The sequence below is a fragment of the Pyrgilauda ruficollis genome, unplaced genomic scaffold (assembly GCF_017590135.1).
Source record: "Pyrgilauda ruficollis isolate IOZ18807 unplaced genomic scaffold, ASM1759013v1 scaffold2, whole genome shotgun sequence".
In the NCBI taxonomy this organism is placed as follows: Eukaryota; Metazoa; Chordata; class Aves; order Passeriformes; family Passeridae; genus Pyrgilauda; species Pyrgilauda ruficollis.
Window position 1 is genome coordinate 14,313,758 of NW_024519206.1, and position 16,317 is coordinate 14,330,074.

Genomic DNA, 16,317 nt, shown 5'->3' on the forward strand with positions numbered 1-16,317 from the left:
GTCAATCTGTTTTCTTTCTGTATTCCAATCCCAAATGTTGCCTCAATCTTTCCCTTTCTCTGCTCACCTGTCAGATCCAAATTTAGTGTTGTTGCACTGTGTTTGTATTTCACCATCTCCTTTTGCAGTAAGATCTAGCATCTGCCTTGTATACTGCAGTCCAGCTTCCCTTTCAGCAGCCTTAGGCCTCTTGCCAAGTCAGTCCCAGAGATCGTTCTTACACTGTCCTCCTCCCCATCCACCTCTTCTCCAGAGTCTGTCTCAGGCTTTTCCTTCCTCCCCTCTAGTCTTGCTTTTGGCCTGCTTGCCTTGGCAACCCAGTGTTGGTGGCTTGGAGAAGCCATCCAGGAAAAAATGCAACTTTTTTCCTAATGCACATTCATTATTCTGTGGGAACGGAATACACATTGTCTTACCACATTGCTGGAGCTGTCAAGAGATGAAGGATGATCAAGAGTGGAAGCCTCAGTGATTGTACTAACCACATTCAAAATCTGATTTTTGTTTATTAAAAGCTCATAACTTGGATCTACTGCCCTGTAGTCGTTCGAATTACAAGTCCCTACCCCAAATGAAAGTAGGGAAGGAAGTATAGAAGATTGTTAACACACTTATGATGGCATTTCTATCTTTATTCTCAGAACTGAATGGACTATATGGATGACGTTAAAGAATAATATTAAACAGAAATAATAATAAAATCTGCCAGTGGCAAGAATCCTTCATAGAAAGCATCAGCTTAAGTAGTTAAAGTTTGGCAAGGATATAAGTAACTGAAAGCAGGGGTGTTTTTTAACTGAGAAGTTTGGGGCAACCTTATTAATAGGCTGTTTGCGAGCAGCTCTGCCTATAATAAACAATTTGATTAAAATTCCAGAACTATATTCTACTAATCCATGTAAAACCCAACTTGGGCTAGAAACAGATGCACTCCAGATATGACTCATTTAGTGTGCTGGAGTGTTTTAAATTAGCTTTTAGTTGTTTGTTAGTTTGGAAAAAAGTATGTGATTTTTATAAAAAGTAGCCCTTCAGAAGAAATTATTACTGAAGCTTATGCTATGATTGATGACATTCTAGATTTTTCCTCTCTGGTGATCAGAAAAACAGACTTTGGCTATTATTGTCTTGGGTGAGGGATGGGGGGACATTATTTCTTTGCAGAAAGTAAAATTTGTTTTCAATCTGTGAGTCTCAAAGACATAAGTCTACTCACTTCATTGGATAGTATTTTTGTTCTGAGTTGCTAAAGAAGCATCAGAAGTATCACACCATGAGTGCACACATTTTTGTCTGACTGCTATTCTATCTGTACTCCTGTATTTTTAAAATCAAGAGGTAAAAGTGCATTTCAACCTTATTTGGCAGAGGAAAGGCAGCGTATTAACTTTGGAAGAGATACTAGCATTTCTTCAAGAGAAATGTCTGTCAGGAGACAGAATTTACCCAGGATGGACAGACATTGCAGGAGAAAGTGCAGTCAGTTTTCATACCTTACTGGACACTGGTACTGGCAGTCTCAAGGAACTACAGTACCTGGACTTTGTGTGTGTGTATATTTACCCCCTTCAGGTATGAATTTCTCTCCTTCGGGTATTTTCCTGTGAGCTGTGGAGCAGTTCTCCCTCAGGAACACGAGCACAGCACACTTTGGCCCTTGCAGACTTGCTACTCTTGTTTTTGAACTTCTCTATGCCCACCAAGTAAGACAGACAGGGTCGTCATGTGCTGCAGCCTTGCTCATTTGCTGCAGGGAAGGCTGGCCACAGTCTCCCAGTGAGCTGTTGCTGTTAGAAGGCTTTAATCAATATGGGGAGATGGAGGACTGTAGAACAAGAGCCAAATGACCTGAGCCTGGGACAATTTCTCTTACAGCTTTGCTTATAACTTAATTGCTATGAAGAGGAAGATTGATGTGGCTCTTAAGGATGTGGTTTAGTGGTGGACTTGGCACTGTTAGGTTAATGGTTGGACCTGATGGTCTTAAAGGGCTTTTTCAACCTAAACGATTCTATCATTCTGAAGAGGGATAGAGATAGTGCTGAGCTGCAGACAGCCCTTGAAGTCTTTGTCATCACTGTCTTTTTATGTGTTGCTTGCTAGTCTGTGTTTTCATATTTCATGCATTGACAAGCATTGGTCCTTTACCATCCTGCTATTGAGTGAATCACATTGCTAAGGAAAAAAAAAATCCCTAGGAACCAAAAAACCAGGAAAGTTTTAAACGGCTCCCTGAGGTATTAAAATCAATTGTCACAGTTTTTGTTAAGCAGAAACATTTATAGTCCCCATGGATTCAAAATACAACACAGATTACTTTTCTTGAAAACTGTTAGGCAGAAATTACCCCTACCCCTTTGCTGATGCCACTGATTGGCTTCAGAGAAAGAAAAGAGCTTGATTCTTTCTAACACTAAATAATCAGTTTTGAGTTTTGTTTTGGTTTTTGAGGAGGTTTTTTTTGTTTCATTGGTTGGTTTGGTTTTTGGTCTTTCTTTTGTTTTTTGCCTTTTTTTTTTTTTTTTTTTTTTTTTTTTTTTTTTTTTTTTTAGCAGGACAATTATACTTTTAATCCAAAACAAGCAGAAGGGTAAAAGAGAAGAGAATGCTGTTATCAAATGTGTATTCTAACTGCATTTTTTTTTCCTTACAGGGACAAGCTGATCTTCTCAAATATGCTAAAAATGAAGCACTGGAGAATCTGAAACAAATCCATTATGCCACTCTTTCATGTGGACTTAATAAGCCAGGCACTGAAAATACAGAGATCTCAAAGCCTCGTCGAAGTCTGGAGGTCATACCTGAAAAAGCAGGTGATGAAAACGGAGAATGAGAGAAGGCTCTTCTCGTAATTTTGGAGTTTATAACTCTGTGACCAATTGTAGCTGCATAGGACATTTGCTTTGCACTTACTGTTGGAAAATATTCGGAATTTTTAAAGCACAACTGGAGAAGCTAATTACAATCTATTGAAACTGTGAATGTATGTAGCAACTCTGCTTGTGAAGGCAATGATTTTGTGTAACACGGAAATTACATTATTGGCCTAAATATAGCATATATATGTAAAAGATACTGTAATTCAGTAATCGCGTGCTGAAAAGTTCATTGTAGTGCCATCAGGAAATGAACATTTTTTAAATGAGATGTAATAGCAGGAAATCAGTTGACAGAATTTGGCAAGATGCCTTGATTTTCAAACCAGTTTGATGCAAAGGTTGTTTCGTTGCACAGTTTGTTAATTGTGCTAGTGAGATATATAATTCTTTTGAAAATCAGGTCTAAAAAAGTGGAATCCACATGTTTCACACTATATGTAGTTCAGCCGCTTGGATATTTGGGTTTGAAGTGGTATTGATTTTATTGTTGAGCCATAAATTAAAATGAGAATGTAATTAGACAGTGATCACTGACTTCAGTGCACTATAGGAGAGCCATTATGTAAAAGGAAAATGTGCAATCAATCTGATAGCCTATGTCAGAAGAAGATACATACCTATTTTGCCTAAGATCTTCTGCAAATGTGTGTAGATAATGTGACCAAACCGTAAGCAAAACGATGTAAATAGTTTTTCATTTTGTGAAGTGAAGTGCTCATATTAAAAAGAGTTTTATGAGATTGCTCCCAAACAAGTAAAGCTTTTAACTAAATTTTAACTTTTTTATTTTTTGAGTATTTTCTTCCTTACAGAATAGGTGATATCTCAATAAGCAGGTTTGTCAAAAAAATAAATCAATTGCTGTTCTGATCTTTTTTGGTTTTCTGACAACATTAGGTAAAGGTATTGTAGCTGATATGCTCATTGTAAAATGACTATACCAACCTAGAGTGTTCTCTTACTGTTTCTGATTTAACAATAAAATGGACTATATAATTACAGAAGCTAATAAATTTGAAGAAAAACAAGTGAAATCCTCTGGAGATCAAAATGCACTTTTTGTTTAGTTGCGGGGGAAAAGGGAAGATGGTGATGTTTGTTGAAAAGCATTGTTTTAAGTAGAAGTCTTCAAGACATGCATTCTACATGGATTTTTGTTTTAACCAGTTCAAGATGCTCTTTCTACTCTGAGGGTAATGAAATCTCCCTACGTATAACGTCCTGTAAAACTCAATATAGCTCTGAACAAGAACGCCGTTACACTTGCACGTCATTGAATTATTAGGGACGTAATTTATTTTCTAGTGATTATAAAATTAAAGTGGGAATGGGGTGGGATGAAAACAGTTTGCATAGTAAATGTCACATCTTGAGCCTGCGCTTTTAAATGTCAAACTGTATGGGTTAGGAGCAGTTTTAGAAGGTCCTAAGCTCTTTCAGTGTCTAGTTACAGACTGTATGCCTTAATGTTAGGATCTTGCTAGGAGTGAGTTCTATTCTGTGTAGTACAAAATGAAGCATTTAACCTGTGGTAAACATCTGTGAGTGTTGCTTTTTAGGCAGTCCTTTTCTGTGTTGGCAGCTGAAAGTCTTCTGATGGAACCTGAAGTTGATGGGAAACAACTTGAAATTCACGTTTTTGACTGTATTCTGAGCCACTGTGAAATTAGTCTTCCAGGCCCAAATCTATCACATCTAAATCTGATTTAGAGTTAGATTTAAATTTATCTACAGCAAAACAACTGCGTTAGATCAAGATCCATCTGCATCATAAATATGCAAGGTCAGTTTCACTTTATCAGAAATCCCAAAACCTAGGCTGCTGGAATTTTATTTCTGACTTTTAATCCTGATTGAAAGATGTAGGCTGTGGGAAAATGCCATCACTGTTCGCATTATGCTTCAGAGAGATGTAAAAACCAGTAAGGCTCCTTTTGCAGTCCTGCCCCAGCACTGTTTGCATGGCATTTACAGAACAACACAATTTACATCACAAATGAAGCATTTCTGTAGAGTCTCTTCCTCCAACCAGGTTATCAGAACTGATGTCTTGGGCATTCTTAGCATTTACGTATTTCTGTTTAGCACATTACAACCTGAACAGAGGTGAGGGAACATTGAAAGGGTTCAACACAGTTTGATGGTTTTTCCTTGGTTTTAGGGCAAAAAAAAAGTGAAGGCAAAAAGTGAAAATTGATTATCACATAGACAAGGCCTGAGGGATTTTGCGTGTTTCACTCTTACAATACATGTAATTGTTCATTACAGAACTGATCCTGTTCTACTTTGTTAAAAAGGAAGATAGTATTTTTTGAGTAATATAGATACATATCTTTTTTAAGAAGTTAAAATACATGCATTTAGCTAACTGACACTTTAAATATGTTAGCGTCTGATTTTAGTGCTGATTCCTTAAAATGGAACTCACTTTTGTGCATTATTCATGCTCAGTCCAAAACTATATGTACCATAAAGTCTTAAAATGAGCTGAGTCATCATCTTTCACTCTGAAAGATTATGTGTAGCTAAAAGTGCTCCAGGAAGTTTACATGTTGCATGTTAAAAGAGTTGAGGATAACCACTTGCAAGCGAAGTATCTGGCTCTATTGTTAGCCCAGTGATGATGATTTCAACAGCAAATGTATTGGTCTATTTTTTCAGTTGTATTTTCTTAAAGCATTCTTTGCATCCATATTATTAGTCCATTTTTTTTTACAATGTTTATTTTAGGTTATATAGAAAGATGCAACCAAGACCCAGCAAAGTATTCAAAATAAAATTAATCACAGGTTGACTTTACACTTTTTTAGGACCTTTATTTTCTTAAATGTGCTCTTATGCAGTTGAACTGTTTATGTAGTCCTTAACTGTGGAAGATTGATCCAAAATATGAGTGACTGTTTATCTGACTGCCTTTTTAGCTTTTGTTTGGCTCCAATAATCATTGAGGGGGTACAGGTATATGTCAATATATTGCTCAATTTAAAATTAAAGGGTAATTGGGAAAGGAAAAGCTCACATACAGATTAACCATATAGACACTAACAGTTAATTCTTTTTTTGAAGACAAGAAAAAGTTTAAACAGTGCCTGTTTGAAAAAGGAGCACCTCTAAATCTCACCTGCATTCTTCCTGCCTTCCTCATTGGTTTTGCTTGGTGTGGTACATAGCAGCCATTGGATATTTAACCACAGAGCCAGGACCGTGCCTTCCATCCTCTGTACACACCAGCCAGCTATAGTAGACAGCTCTGTTCTCTGGGAATTCCCCCAGCAGCAGTTACCAAGGGGCACTTCTGAGCCTAGTGAAGCCACAAAAACAGCAAAAGCCTTCAAAGCAGAGGTGAGGGCCAGGCTGTACTGTTGAAGCAGTGGCCTTTCGATGTCAATGGTAATCTTCTACTCAGTCAGTAGGACTGGGATTTAAGTGCAATGTTACAAAACTTCCCTTTTTTCTCCGGTCCTTTCTTTTTATACCTTCGTGTTGTTCTGTTGCTGCAGCAAAGAATGATGCCCTGCACAATTTCACAAGCTGGCCTGTGCAGGCATGGTGAAGATGCTGTATGAGTCAACCATTTTTTCAGCTACTTTGTACAGCACAAGAATAATTTTATAAGACTCCATGGCCAGTTACTGTATTCACTTTTTCCTGTTTTCAAGTTGAAACAGCAGAGAGAGATGATTCAGAGTTGCCAGCGTGAAAAATGGAAGTGAATTCTAAAAATTTTAACACTGGTCTACTAATCAAATAAACAAATCTGAAAGGACCCAATCCTTTGCTCTTTCAGTGCTTGAGTATCCCTTCAATTTATATGATTTCCAGATACAGTTTTTTCTGGAATGGATTTTAAAAGTAATGCTCATTTCTTCTTGCTGTGTTCATTTGCTGCACAGATCAAGGAAGCTCCTGAGTGTCCTGTGCATGGTGTAATAATCTTCAAATAAGCTTTAGCCTAGCTAGGTTTGCATTTGTGTTAGTTGAAGGTTAAAAACTAATACAAAGAGTGATATTTGCAAGAAGTGTAATCATACAGCCATAATCATGGCACAGTGTGCCCTTGCAAAGGCATGTTCTTCACTGTGAAATAATTTTATGCTTATATAGGTAAGAGTTGGAGTGAGTGCTGCTGCTGGAGGATGATGAGCCCATAGGGTGTTGATGAGCAGAATTCTGAAACTGGTGATGTCCACAGCTAGCTTCTTTTGACTGTAATGGGTGTAGGGCTTTACCACATTTTTTTTTTCCTCTCTATTCACACCTACTCATTCTGACCAATTAAACTTTCTAAATGGAGTATCTAACAACTTGGTTAAAGGTTAATAGATCTGCATGTATCCTATTAGGGCCTTCAGTCTTTTGAGCTCCTGTAAATACTTCAATCAAATCCTGCACCGTTCTCAACACTCCCTGATTCCTGTTGCTCTCAGTATTATGAAAGCAGCTGTGGGACAGATCAGTCTGATAGTTTTCAAAACTAATCTGTGTGATGTTCTTTAGTCATTGCAACCTGTTTGTTCTCAATAAGAAAAAGGCAGTAAACTGCCTAAGTAAAACTCCTGAGGTTTTCTTGTTATTTCTTTTTTAGGACCCTATTAAACTTCCCTTTCTGACTCATCACCTCTTCTGTGGGTGGCTGAGGAAGCACAGGGTAGCAAAAAGGAGCACAGCAGAAAGATTAGAAATAGGACTTAGTATACAAGTGAAGAACAAGTCCTCACAGGCTTGGGGGAACGTCCATTGTAGTCAACTGAGCTGAACCACACTTAAGAATTGAAAGGCAGCATTGAGGAAGAGAAAGACAAGCAGAATTGGATGTTAAAAAAAAAATTAGCCCAGAATTGTGGGTAGCCAGATGATGGCATGGTGCCAGTACCATCCTGACGATCCCTAATGTTTCCATTGGTTACTGGTACTTTGACACCAAAGATACTGTTTCTTACCTTTACAATATCATCTAGTGTGGAAAAGAGAGCAGTGATGCTGGGAGAGTGGTCAGATACAAACACCAAACTGTTAATTTCTCTTTTTGGACCTAGATGCATGCACTGCTTTGAGGTTCATACTTTTGCCACTTGAGCTCATAGGACTTCCCACTGAGTGCCACTTTGGCACAGCAGAGTTGGGAGGAAGGAGGATGTGTGTGTCTGTGATCAGGAGGAGAGTGTTCAAGAGGTGGTGTGGGAGGGTGGTATGAAAGGAGGCATCTTGAGCTGGAGTGGGAGTAGCACGACCAAACAGTGATTCAGCTGTCATGAACCTCTCCTGTTTGTCAAGAGCAATCCGGCCTCGTTAAGCTATCTGCAGTCTGTGGAAGAGCTTTCTGAGTAAGCTTGGGAGTTTAATTAGTTACCTCTTTTCCATGGGGATAAATGTGGGGGAGCAGAGGCTCTTCTTGGCTGGCTGCAGCGTTGGCCTGTGCGTTGGGGACTGTTTGGAAGAGGGAAGCAGCGCGGCCAGGAAACGGTGCGGGAACTTGGCCTGCGCTTTGTTCTCCGGCCCTCAGCTTCCTCCATCGATAAATTGGAGGAAATGACATCTACCACTTTTTAAAGTAGCAGTAGAAACGTACTGTGTAATGGCAGAAAAAACCAGCCCCCTCAGGAGGTGGCTGGGAGCGAAATACACTGACGTGTAAATCAGTGCTTTGCGGGAAGGCAGCACTCTGTGTTTGAATGCCGCGTGCGTCAGGTTTCGCTAGATCCCGGTTCACAGAGCGCACTAATGCCTGCATGGCTGTTCGTGGCATGTACTTAGCAGGCATTCTTAAACGTGCCACTGATCGGTGAAAAGAGTTTTGAAATACAAACCCTATCAGCTGATTACAAGCTAAGCATGTCTGTATGGGGTCCCAGGTCCTGGAGAGTTCCAATATTTTTCCTGTTTAGTAAGAGACTAAAAAAGAATTTGTTATAATCTTATAATACAGACTTTATGCTGTGGCTCACGGCATGAGCACCTCTTTTATTCTCAGATGTGTTATTCTCCAGATAAAAAAAACCAAAACCTCACAAAAATCTTAGAAAAAGCCTTAGGATTCAGATGTCTCTGTTCTGAATTTGAGAACTGCTGATAATTGCTGTGATTTGGGTATGTTCTCAGCCAAATAATGATTAAATCTTTCAACTATTAATATTTAACAAAATACTCAAATATTTTTGATATTACTGATGCTGTCAGTTGTGCCAGGATTACTGAAAAAAAGCAGTTTTGTTGGATGGAGAAATAAAGATCTCATCTTAGACCAAGAATCTGTAATTGTGGAGGTGAGTAGCAAATTTCCCAGGAGAGTGATGGCTGCTGCTGCAGTTCAGAGCCCCGTGGCTCTGTCAGGGATCAGTCAGCAAGCAGGACTGGAAACAGCATTTCACAAACATCATTCTTGAGATACAGTACAATATTTTGTGCTTACATTTATTGGCATACAGTTGTACATAAGCATACACATCACTTTTTTTTTTTTTTTTTTTTTTTTGAGCCTGGGTTCATAACCAGTATTCAAAGTTTATTTGCTTGGAGAATGTTGGATTTATTTGCTAACTGAGTATTTTTACACCACTATTTCCAACATGATTTTAACAGCTAATAGCTTACAAATAGTAAGAGCCAGAGTGCATGAAGAGCATTGGTGATGTCAACACTGTGACAACACATAGTTCTGGACTGAAAATCTGGTCACTATAATGTGAGCACAGTCTGATGCTCAGGGAGGCTGCACTGGAAGTAGTATTAACTGAGGAGACCTGGGTATGAGAGATAGGGTATGAGAACTGGGTATGAGAGATATGTTCAGTCCTGGAAGAGGAATCAGCTACTAAATTCAGCTCCTTCCACTACCCCATGTCACAGCCAAGACTTCTCAGACACGACAGTTCAAGATAAAAACTCAATTTTGTATTGGAGATAATTCTCTGTAAGTGATGATCTGTCACATGTGATGGAGCACTCTGACAACATTTCCCCAGAAGAATTCTTGCAAAAGAAAAATGGCATTTTCTACCTACACAAAAGATCTGCCACAGCTCAAAGCCCAGAGGAAAACTACAAGAACAATGATTAAATACGAACAGAGTGTTTCAAGCTAATCAGTGATGTACTTTCCCTACCATAGCTACATTACCAAAAGTAGAATGATCCAAGAGTAGGACCCTGAAAAGACAACTTGCACCTATAATGGTGGAGATGCACATGATCGGTGGGAGCACTATATGCTCTAAAATCCATCACATCCACAGTTTCCAGCAGTGCTATATTTGCCATATACTTAATTCCTTGTACAGACACAAACTAGAAAATAGTTAATAAATAACACTGTAATAAGAAAGCTGGAATTGAAGCTTTTGTAAATTGCCTAAGCATATAACATGCAAATGACATTGGTGCAATTCCCCCAGGTGCTGAATCTCTGAAAATTAGACCCTCACATTTAAGATTCTGTTCACAGACTATTCATTAGGGGATCCAGATTGAAATTATCTTATGATCTGTGCTGCAAGTAATAGTATCTATAATGCTGTAAGAATTGCTGTATTTGATATTCAATATTGCTGTTTCATAGGTTCTACTGAGCTGTTTCAGATACAGATAAAGTAAGTAAATGGTGAAACACATTAAAAGGCTGCAAAATACTGAAATCCATAGAGGATTTCTCCATAGTAGCTAGTAATCACAAGCCACAGGATTTCATTGAGGTTTAGAAAGCTCAAAAAGGATACCACGCAATTTATACAGAATAACAGAGTTATAGTGTGTTGCACTAAATAAAGAATGATTAGATATCATGCAGCAGGGCCTTAAATAATCTCTATTTCATGATATTTGAGAGAACTTTAGGCTATCTACTGAAATGACTGGTACTAGGGCCATGCCAGCCAGATCTCCTGCTGCAGGAGATCTTCTGTTTTCTGTATAGGTATTTCTATTTTCTGTATAGGTATTTCTGTGTCACATTTAGTGCACATAACTTGCAATTAGAGTTATTGTACCATAAACATGTTGCAAACAAGGCTCCCTCCTCCAGCATTAGTGACAGTAGGTGGGACTTCCCACAGATTTCAGATCTTTTCAGAAGCACATGATCACACTGAGTCCCACGAGCCCTGCCTGTACACTGGAATTCGGAGACCAGGTTGTGTATCTAAATGAGTTTCCCAGTGGTGCAGCAAAGCATCCATGAAGCACCTGATATCAAGAGATGTCTTTAGCTCAGTAGGGCTGCTGATGGCTGCTGTGTGCTTTACAGACTCTTAGGGAGCTCAGAAACAGAATTTGGTCACATTCTTTTTTTCCCCAGTGCCAGCTTCCAAAACTACCATTTCCATTGTGGTTACTGTTCTTTCCTCCAACAACTACCACTGACCTGGCGTGGGCTGCAGCAGGGCTCAAAACACCCTGCAGAGCAGTTTTGAGGCAGAATAGAGCAGTTTTTGAGCTGCAGAGATGAACTACAGTTTTCATGAGCTGCTGCTGAACTGTAGGGTCCAGCAACTGCGGCTTTATCCCAAGGCCCTGGAAGCAAGAGAGAAAGTCTGGAGAAAAGAATACTTTTCCTTGGTTGAGGAGGATTGGGTTAGAGATCATTTAGGCAAACTTGATCTCACAAATCCATGGGGCCCTGATGAGATGCACACATGAGTGCTAGGGAAGATAGATGTTATTGTTAAACCCCTGTCCGTCACCTTTGAGGGGTCATGAGGAACTGGAGAAATGTCTGAGGTCTGGAGGAAAAGCAGTGTCAGCCCAGTCTTCAAGTAGAGTGAGAAGGACCCAGGAAACTACAGGCCAGTCACCTCACCTCAATCCCTGGAAAGGTGATGGAACCACTCGTCCTGGATGTCATATATTGGGAGTTGTTCCTGTGATAGGACAAGGCACAGTGGGGACAAACTAGAACACAGGAAGTTCCACCTGAACATAAGGAAGGATTTATTCCTTGTGAAGGTGCAATGGGACAGATTGCCTGTATAGGCTGTGTAATCTCCTTCTCTGGAGATATTCAAAAGCCATCTGAACATGATCCTATCCAAGCTGCTCTAGGTGAACCTGCTTTAGCAGGTGTGTTGGACTAGATGGCATCCAGAGGTCCCATTCAGCCCCCAAGATTCTGTGATCAGCTGCAGGATGGACTGTTCTGCTAGCTCTGAGAAAGAAAAGGGCTGGGGACTGACAGTGAAAGCATTTCTGAGACAGGAGTGAGGGAACCCTGCAGTATTAGGGAGCAGAGGGTCAGAGAGAAAGGCAAGTGAAATCTAGTGCTCTTCAGATGCCCTTCTGAACCTTTCTTCTCAGTGTCAGTCTACAGTATGTATCAAGTGGCTTGTAATATCTTTGTTTAGCCTGGAGAGAAGAGTAATAATTTTTGAATAATCAGTCCAGAAGAAAAACAAGTGATGTATGGCAATGCAAAGAACAAGATAAACATACTTTTATATATAATCATATTTATATTTATGTTGTTTCTATTAAGAAACAGAAAGAGATGAGAGTGATCCTGATCATATATTTGCAGTGTGATGTGGCACATTCTTAGCTTGGACTTAACTATGGTTTAGGGAGAGACAGACCCCAAAGACAACTTTATCACATTCTGTCTTTCCAGGCAAAATCAACAGCTAGAAACAGATAAGCATGTTTTGTCAAAATCAGGCAACAACTTTGGCCTGGGTAATTTCTAGCTGTTTTAGACTGAGCATGGAGAAAATAATGAATCCTTTTGCAGTAATTGGTTCTGCTACTGTACTTATCCCCAATTTTCTGAACTGCCAAGCCTCATTTCTTCTGTTATGTAGATTGACAACCCTCTCCATAGTAATTCTCATTATGGTTTGAAGGACACCATGGCCTACTTTTCTGGGGTAAGCACTGACCAAGGGAAATGTAGCCTGCCATTACATTGTCCATGGTTTTCTGTAATGCTGGTAGTGATATTTGGTTCCTTCTCATATGCTGGCAATTTGCTATACAGGACGATTCACAGAGCTGTAATTCATCAGCCAAAGGCTTGGGTGTAGTAGGCTGTGGCAAGGTGGCAAGTGTCCCAGTGCAGATAATTCAAGCTGAAAAAAACCAGGGAGATTTCAAAGGTGCAGCTGCTGTTTTAATGTATTTTGATGCAGCCATTTTGAATAATAATTCACTCAGGATGACAAAGGGAGAGAGGATGGGCTGCTGAAGAGATAGGAGGAGCTTCCACTAAACCATGTGGTGGAAAGCAGGGTTTTCTCTGTGCTTGTCAGTCTCCTCTGAAATAATATCCTTCATAGACTTCTATGAATTCATTACCAATTTGATATGAAAAAGGTTATGTTTCCAGCAAGCCTTTTATTCTTTAATTAGATTTTTCTGTTATTGATGCTCTCATAATAAAGGTTATATTTGAATGGAATTTATACACTTACATGACATTTAAAACTTCATAGAAACAGTGTGTGAAGTCATTGCATGCAAAAGCGCTATTAACTGCATGTCAGCATCCAATAAACTCTCTTTTAATCCTTTTTTAAGATCTTGAAGTTTATCTGATGTAGTGACATTTTATGGCATTTAAATGTCTCATCAGTAGGACTTTGCTCTCCTCATGCACACAGCTTTTCTAGGACTGAAAGAGCAAAAGACATTGCAGACGAAGCAGGGAAGATGACAAAATAGGATGGATTGCCAACTGTTTATCATGTAAATTATTGTAGTCAGCTGAACTGCAAACTAAAGCTGAAAGCTCAGGCTTCTCCAGAGGTTTGAAGCATGCTGAGGTGATCTGGAGTTGGAAGGATGCTTACACCGAAAACTAAGTTAAATTTACTTTCAGCTGGAAAGCCTAAAGGGCAGAAATACAAAACACTAGTCTTGGTACCATAAAGCCATATTACCACATACTATATGATCCATTGTGAAACTGCTCTCAAAAGCTTCAAACTGCCAACTGGTTTCAGAGTCAACATGAGAGGTTTGTGAAATGAAACCTGACACATGTGAAAATAGTTTAAATTACTGAGAAACAGAGTGAACTGATTTTATTAACTGTTTTCCCTGCAGTGCATCAAACTCTAATGTCACAGCAGTGGTGAGCAAGGAGCCCAAACCCCAGCCCCAGCACAGCAGCTGCCTCTGCATCCAACACACACACGGAGTGAGTGGAGAGCAGGGCAGGAGAATGGTCAGGTCTTTCCCCTTTGGTAGGGGAAAGGGATTGGGCACTTTGCAAGTCACTGTTCTCTCACTGGCTCCACACATTAGGTGTGAACACACTCCCCACCAACACCACAATTTTTGGCTCAGTGCTGTCAGCAGCTTACACGTGCGGCCTGTCTTCCACCAGGCCTCGTGCGGTCTCAGGTGGAAGGACTGTGACCTACCACTTCATCCATCCTGCTGCACCTCCACCTCGCAGCCATGCAGAGAGGACTCAGAAAAGGAGTTAATAGAAAGTGCAATGAATTCAAAAGAATCACAGCAATGCTTGTCTTTGTTATTTGGGTGCTTTCCTTGGGTTTGCTCTGCCAAACTGGATGCTGGCATGCAGCACTGATGAAGGAGAGGATGTTGAGTCTTGCTGGAGCATTAGAGAGGCCTGCCCTTAATTAAAGAAGCTTCTAACATATAAATATGTGCAAATACATAAGAACATGAGATGGGTATTGCTGGTTCTCAGATTCTTTTTCTTGCCTCTGTCAAGGTCAGGATTGAAGGCACTTGAGATGGTTATTTCGTGTTCAGGCTTAGATGTTTATTATTTCTTATCTATATTACAAGCCGTGAGTTCTACAGCATTCTACTAACAAGCTACAAAATGGCTATCTTTCTCTTCAAGGTCTTTTAAGTCTTCCAATTAAGAAATTCATCAAATTAAGAAATGACACCTAAATTGTTTTCCCTTTTAACCCAATAACTAATCCCTCAAAGTCCACAATGCGGACTCTTCTGTCCAATTACAAAATGCCACCCAAACCCATGAAGAAGAAGGTGAAGAAGAGCAACCAGCCACTGCCCTAAAACCTCTGTCTTGCCCCATATGTATTGCTGTATTCTAAAACCTTAAACTCTAAGTTTTCCACCCTGTGATATTACACACTCCTAATCAAATTATGCACCCGTAATCCCAGTGCTATCAATCAATTTTGGAAGCCTTTTCCACAGCCTCAGGTCAAATGAAGTGCTGTCCTGGGAATCAGAGTCTGTCAGCACAGAAAGTCTAAAATTCTCAGCATCCAGAACTCCAGCAGGTTATGAGCAGTCCTTGTGCATGGGTCTTGCACATATCATGTGCATCAGAGACATTTTGAGGTGAAATCCACTATGGGCTCTTCCTAGTTTCCATGTCTGCCAGCTCATTGCAGAGCTGTCTGTCTCCAGAGACCTTAAAATGCTTGCACTGGTTTATTGCTTGTTCTGTTACTGAGCCAGGAAAACTCTGAAATCAAATGGCTTTTTCTCATAAAGAGTGGCCAACACCCTTCTAAGAAACAGAATTTCATCTTTTTCCAAGTATCGTAAATTTTGTGCTTGCCGAGCTCAGCCTCCAAATTGCTTTCCCAAGGAAGCCAGTCGCACTTAGAGAAAGAGTTGTTTAATGCCTGTAATTGCGAGGAGAAATGAGATCTGAGGGGTGTTTGGAGACTGAGCTGAGGCTGGTCTGGCCTGGAATATTTTGAGAAAGAAATATATTTTTGTAGACCTCAAACCATACTGTGTTGTTGAGCCCAGCTGTTGAGTCCAGTGTCTGTGGACTGAATATAGGTGTGCTGGCATCCTGGGATGTGGCAGGAAGGCTCTGTATGATTTATGTGTAACATGTTACTTGGGGTACACCACAATCTATTTATGACTACCCTGTGTGCAGAGCTGTGGATTGTCTCCCTGAGAATGCTTAACAAAACTAAACAACTTCCTCACTCACTGAGAGATCTCATGAGCTGTTTAGAAGGAACTCAGCTCTAGGTGAGCAAAAGCTGGGCCAGATGGATGTCATCACTGCTGTTGGGAATGGCTATATACAGACAAAAAAATTCTCAAAATAGAGAAGCACCACTGAAAATGAGGGTTTGTGGGGCTACACTTCTGGGACCCCATCTTTGAAATTGTCAATTCATGACTCAAATAGCCATCAGATGTCTTCCCTGGGGAGCTTCACTCATGTAAAACATCCTGACTTTCGCCACTGACAGCTATTTATATTCCAATTTTACCACCTATTTTGTGTAAATATTAGTCTGTGGTCCAGGCTGAGGTTGTTTCTAACTTTATCTCAGTTGGCTTGCCTGCCCCTATTTATAACACTCTTGTCTCCTTTGCTGAAAGTTGCCACATAGCTAAATTTATGAACTGACCAGCCGCTGTTTGCTCTGCACCTCTGCAGGAAAGGAAAGAAAACATCACAGCTCCATTTCCTCAGCATGAGGGATGCCACTTTGCAGCCTTAAGTTGGTCTCAGATACACTTTACTGAA

The 16,317-nt window shown here is 40.0% G+C and overlaps 1 protein-coding gene across 2 annotated transcripts in view; it reads left to right on the forward strand.

Annotated features, from left to right (window-relative positions):
* PLCL2 (phospholipase C like 2) overlaps positions 1–3,913 on the forward strand; it is a 101,167-nt gene extending 97,254 nt beyond the window's left edge. For both annotated transcript variants that reach the window (XM_041466284.1, XM_041466283.1), the window contains exon 7: positions 2,654–3,913. In XM_041466284.1, coding sequence (XP_041322218.1) covers positions 2,654–2,833 — 180 coding nt within the window. In that variant the 3' untranslated portion in view covers positions 2,834–3,913. The remainder of the gene's footprint in view (positions 1–2,653) is intronic.
* Positions 3,914–16,317: the final 12,404 nt, after the last annotated feature.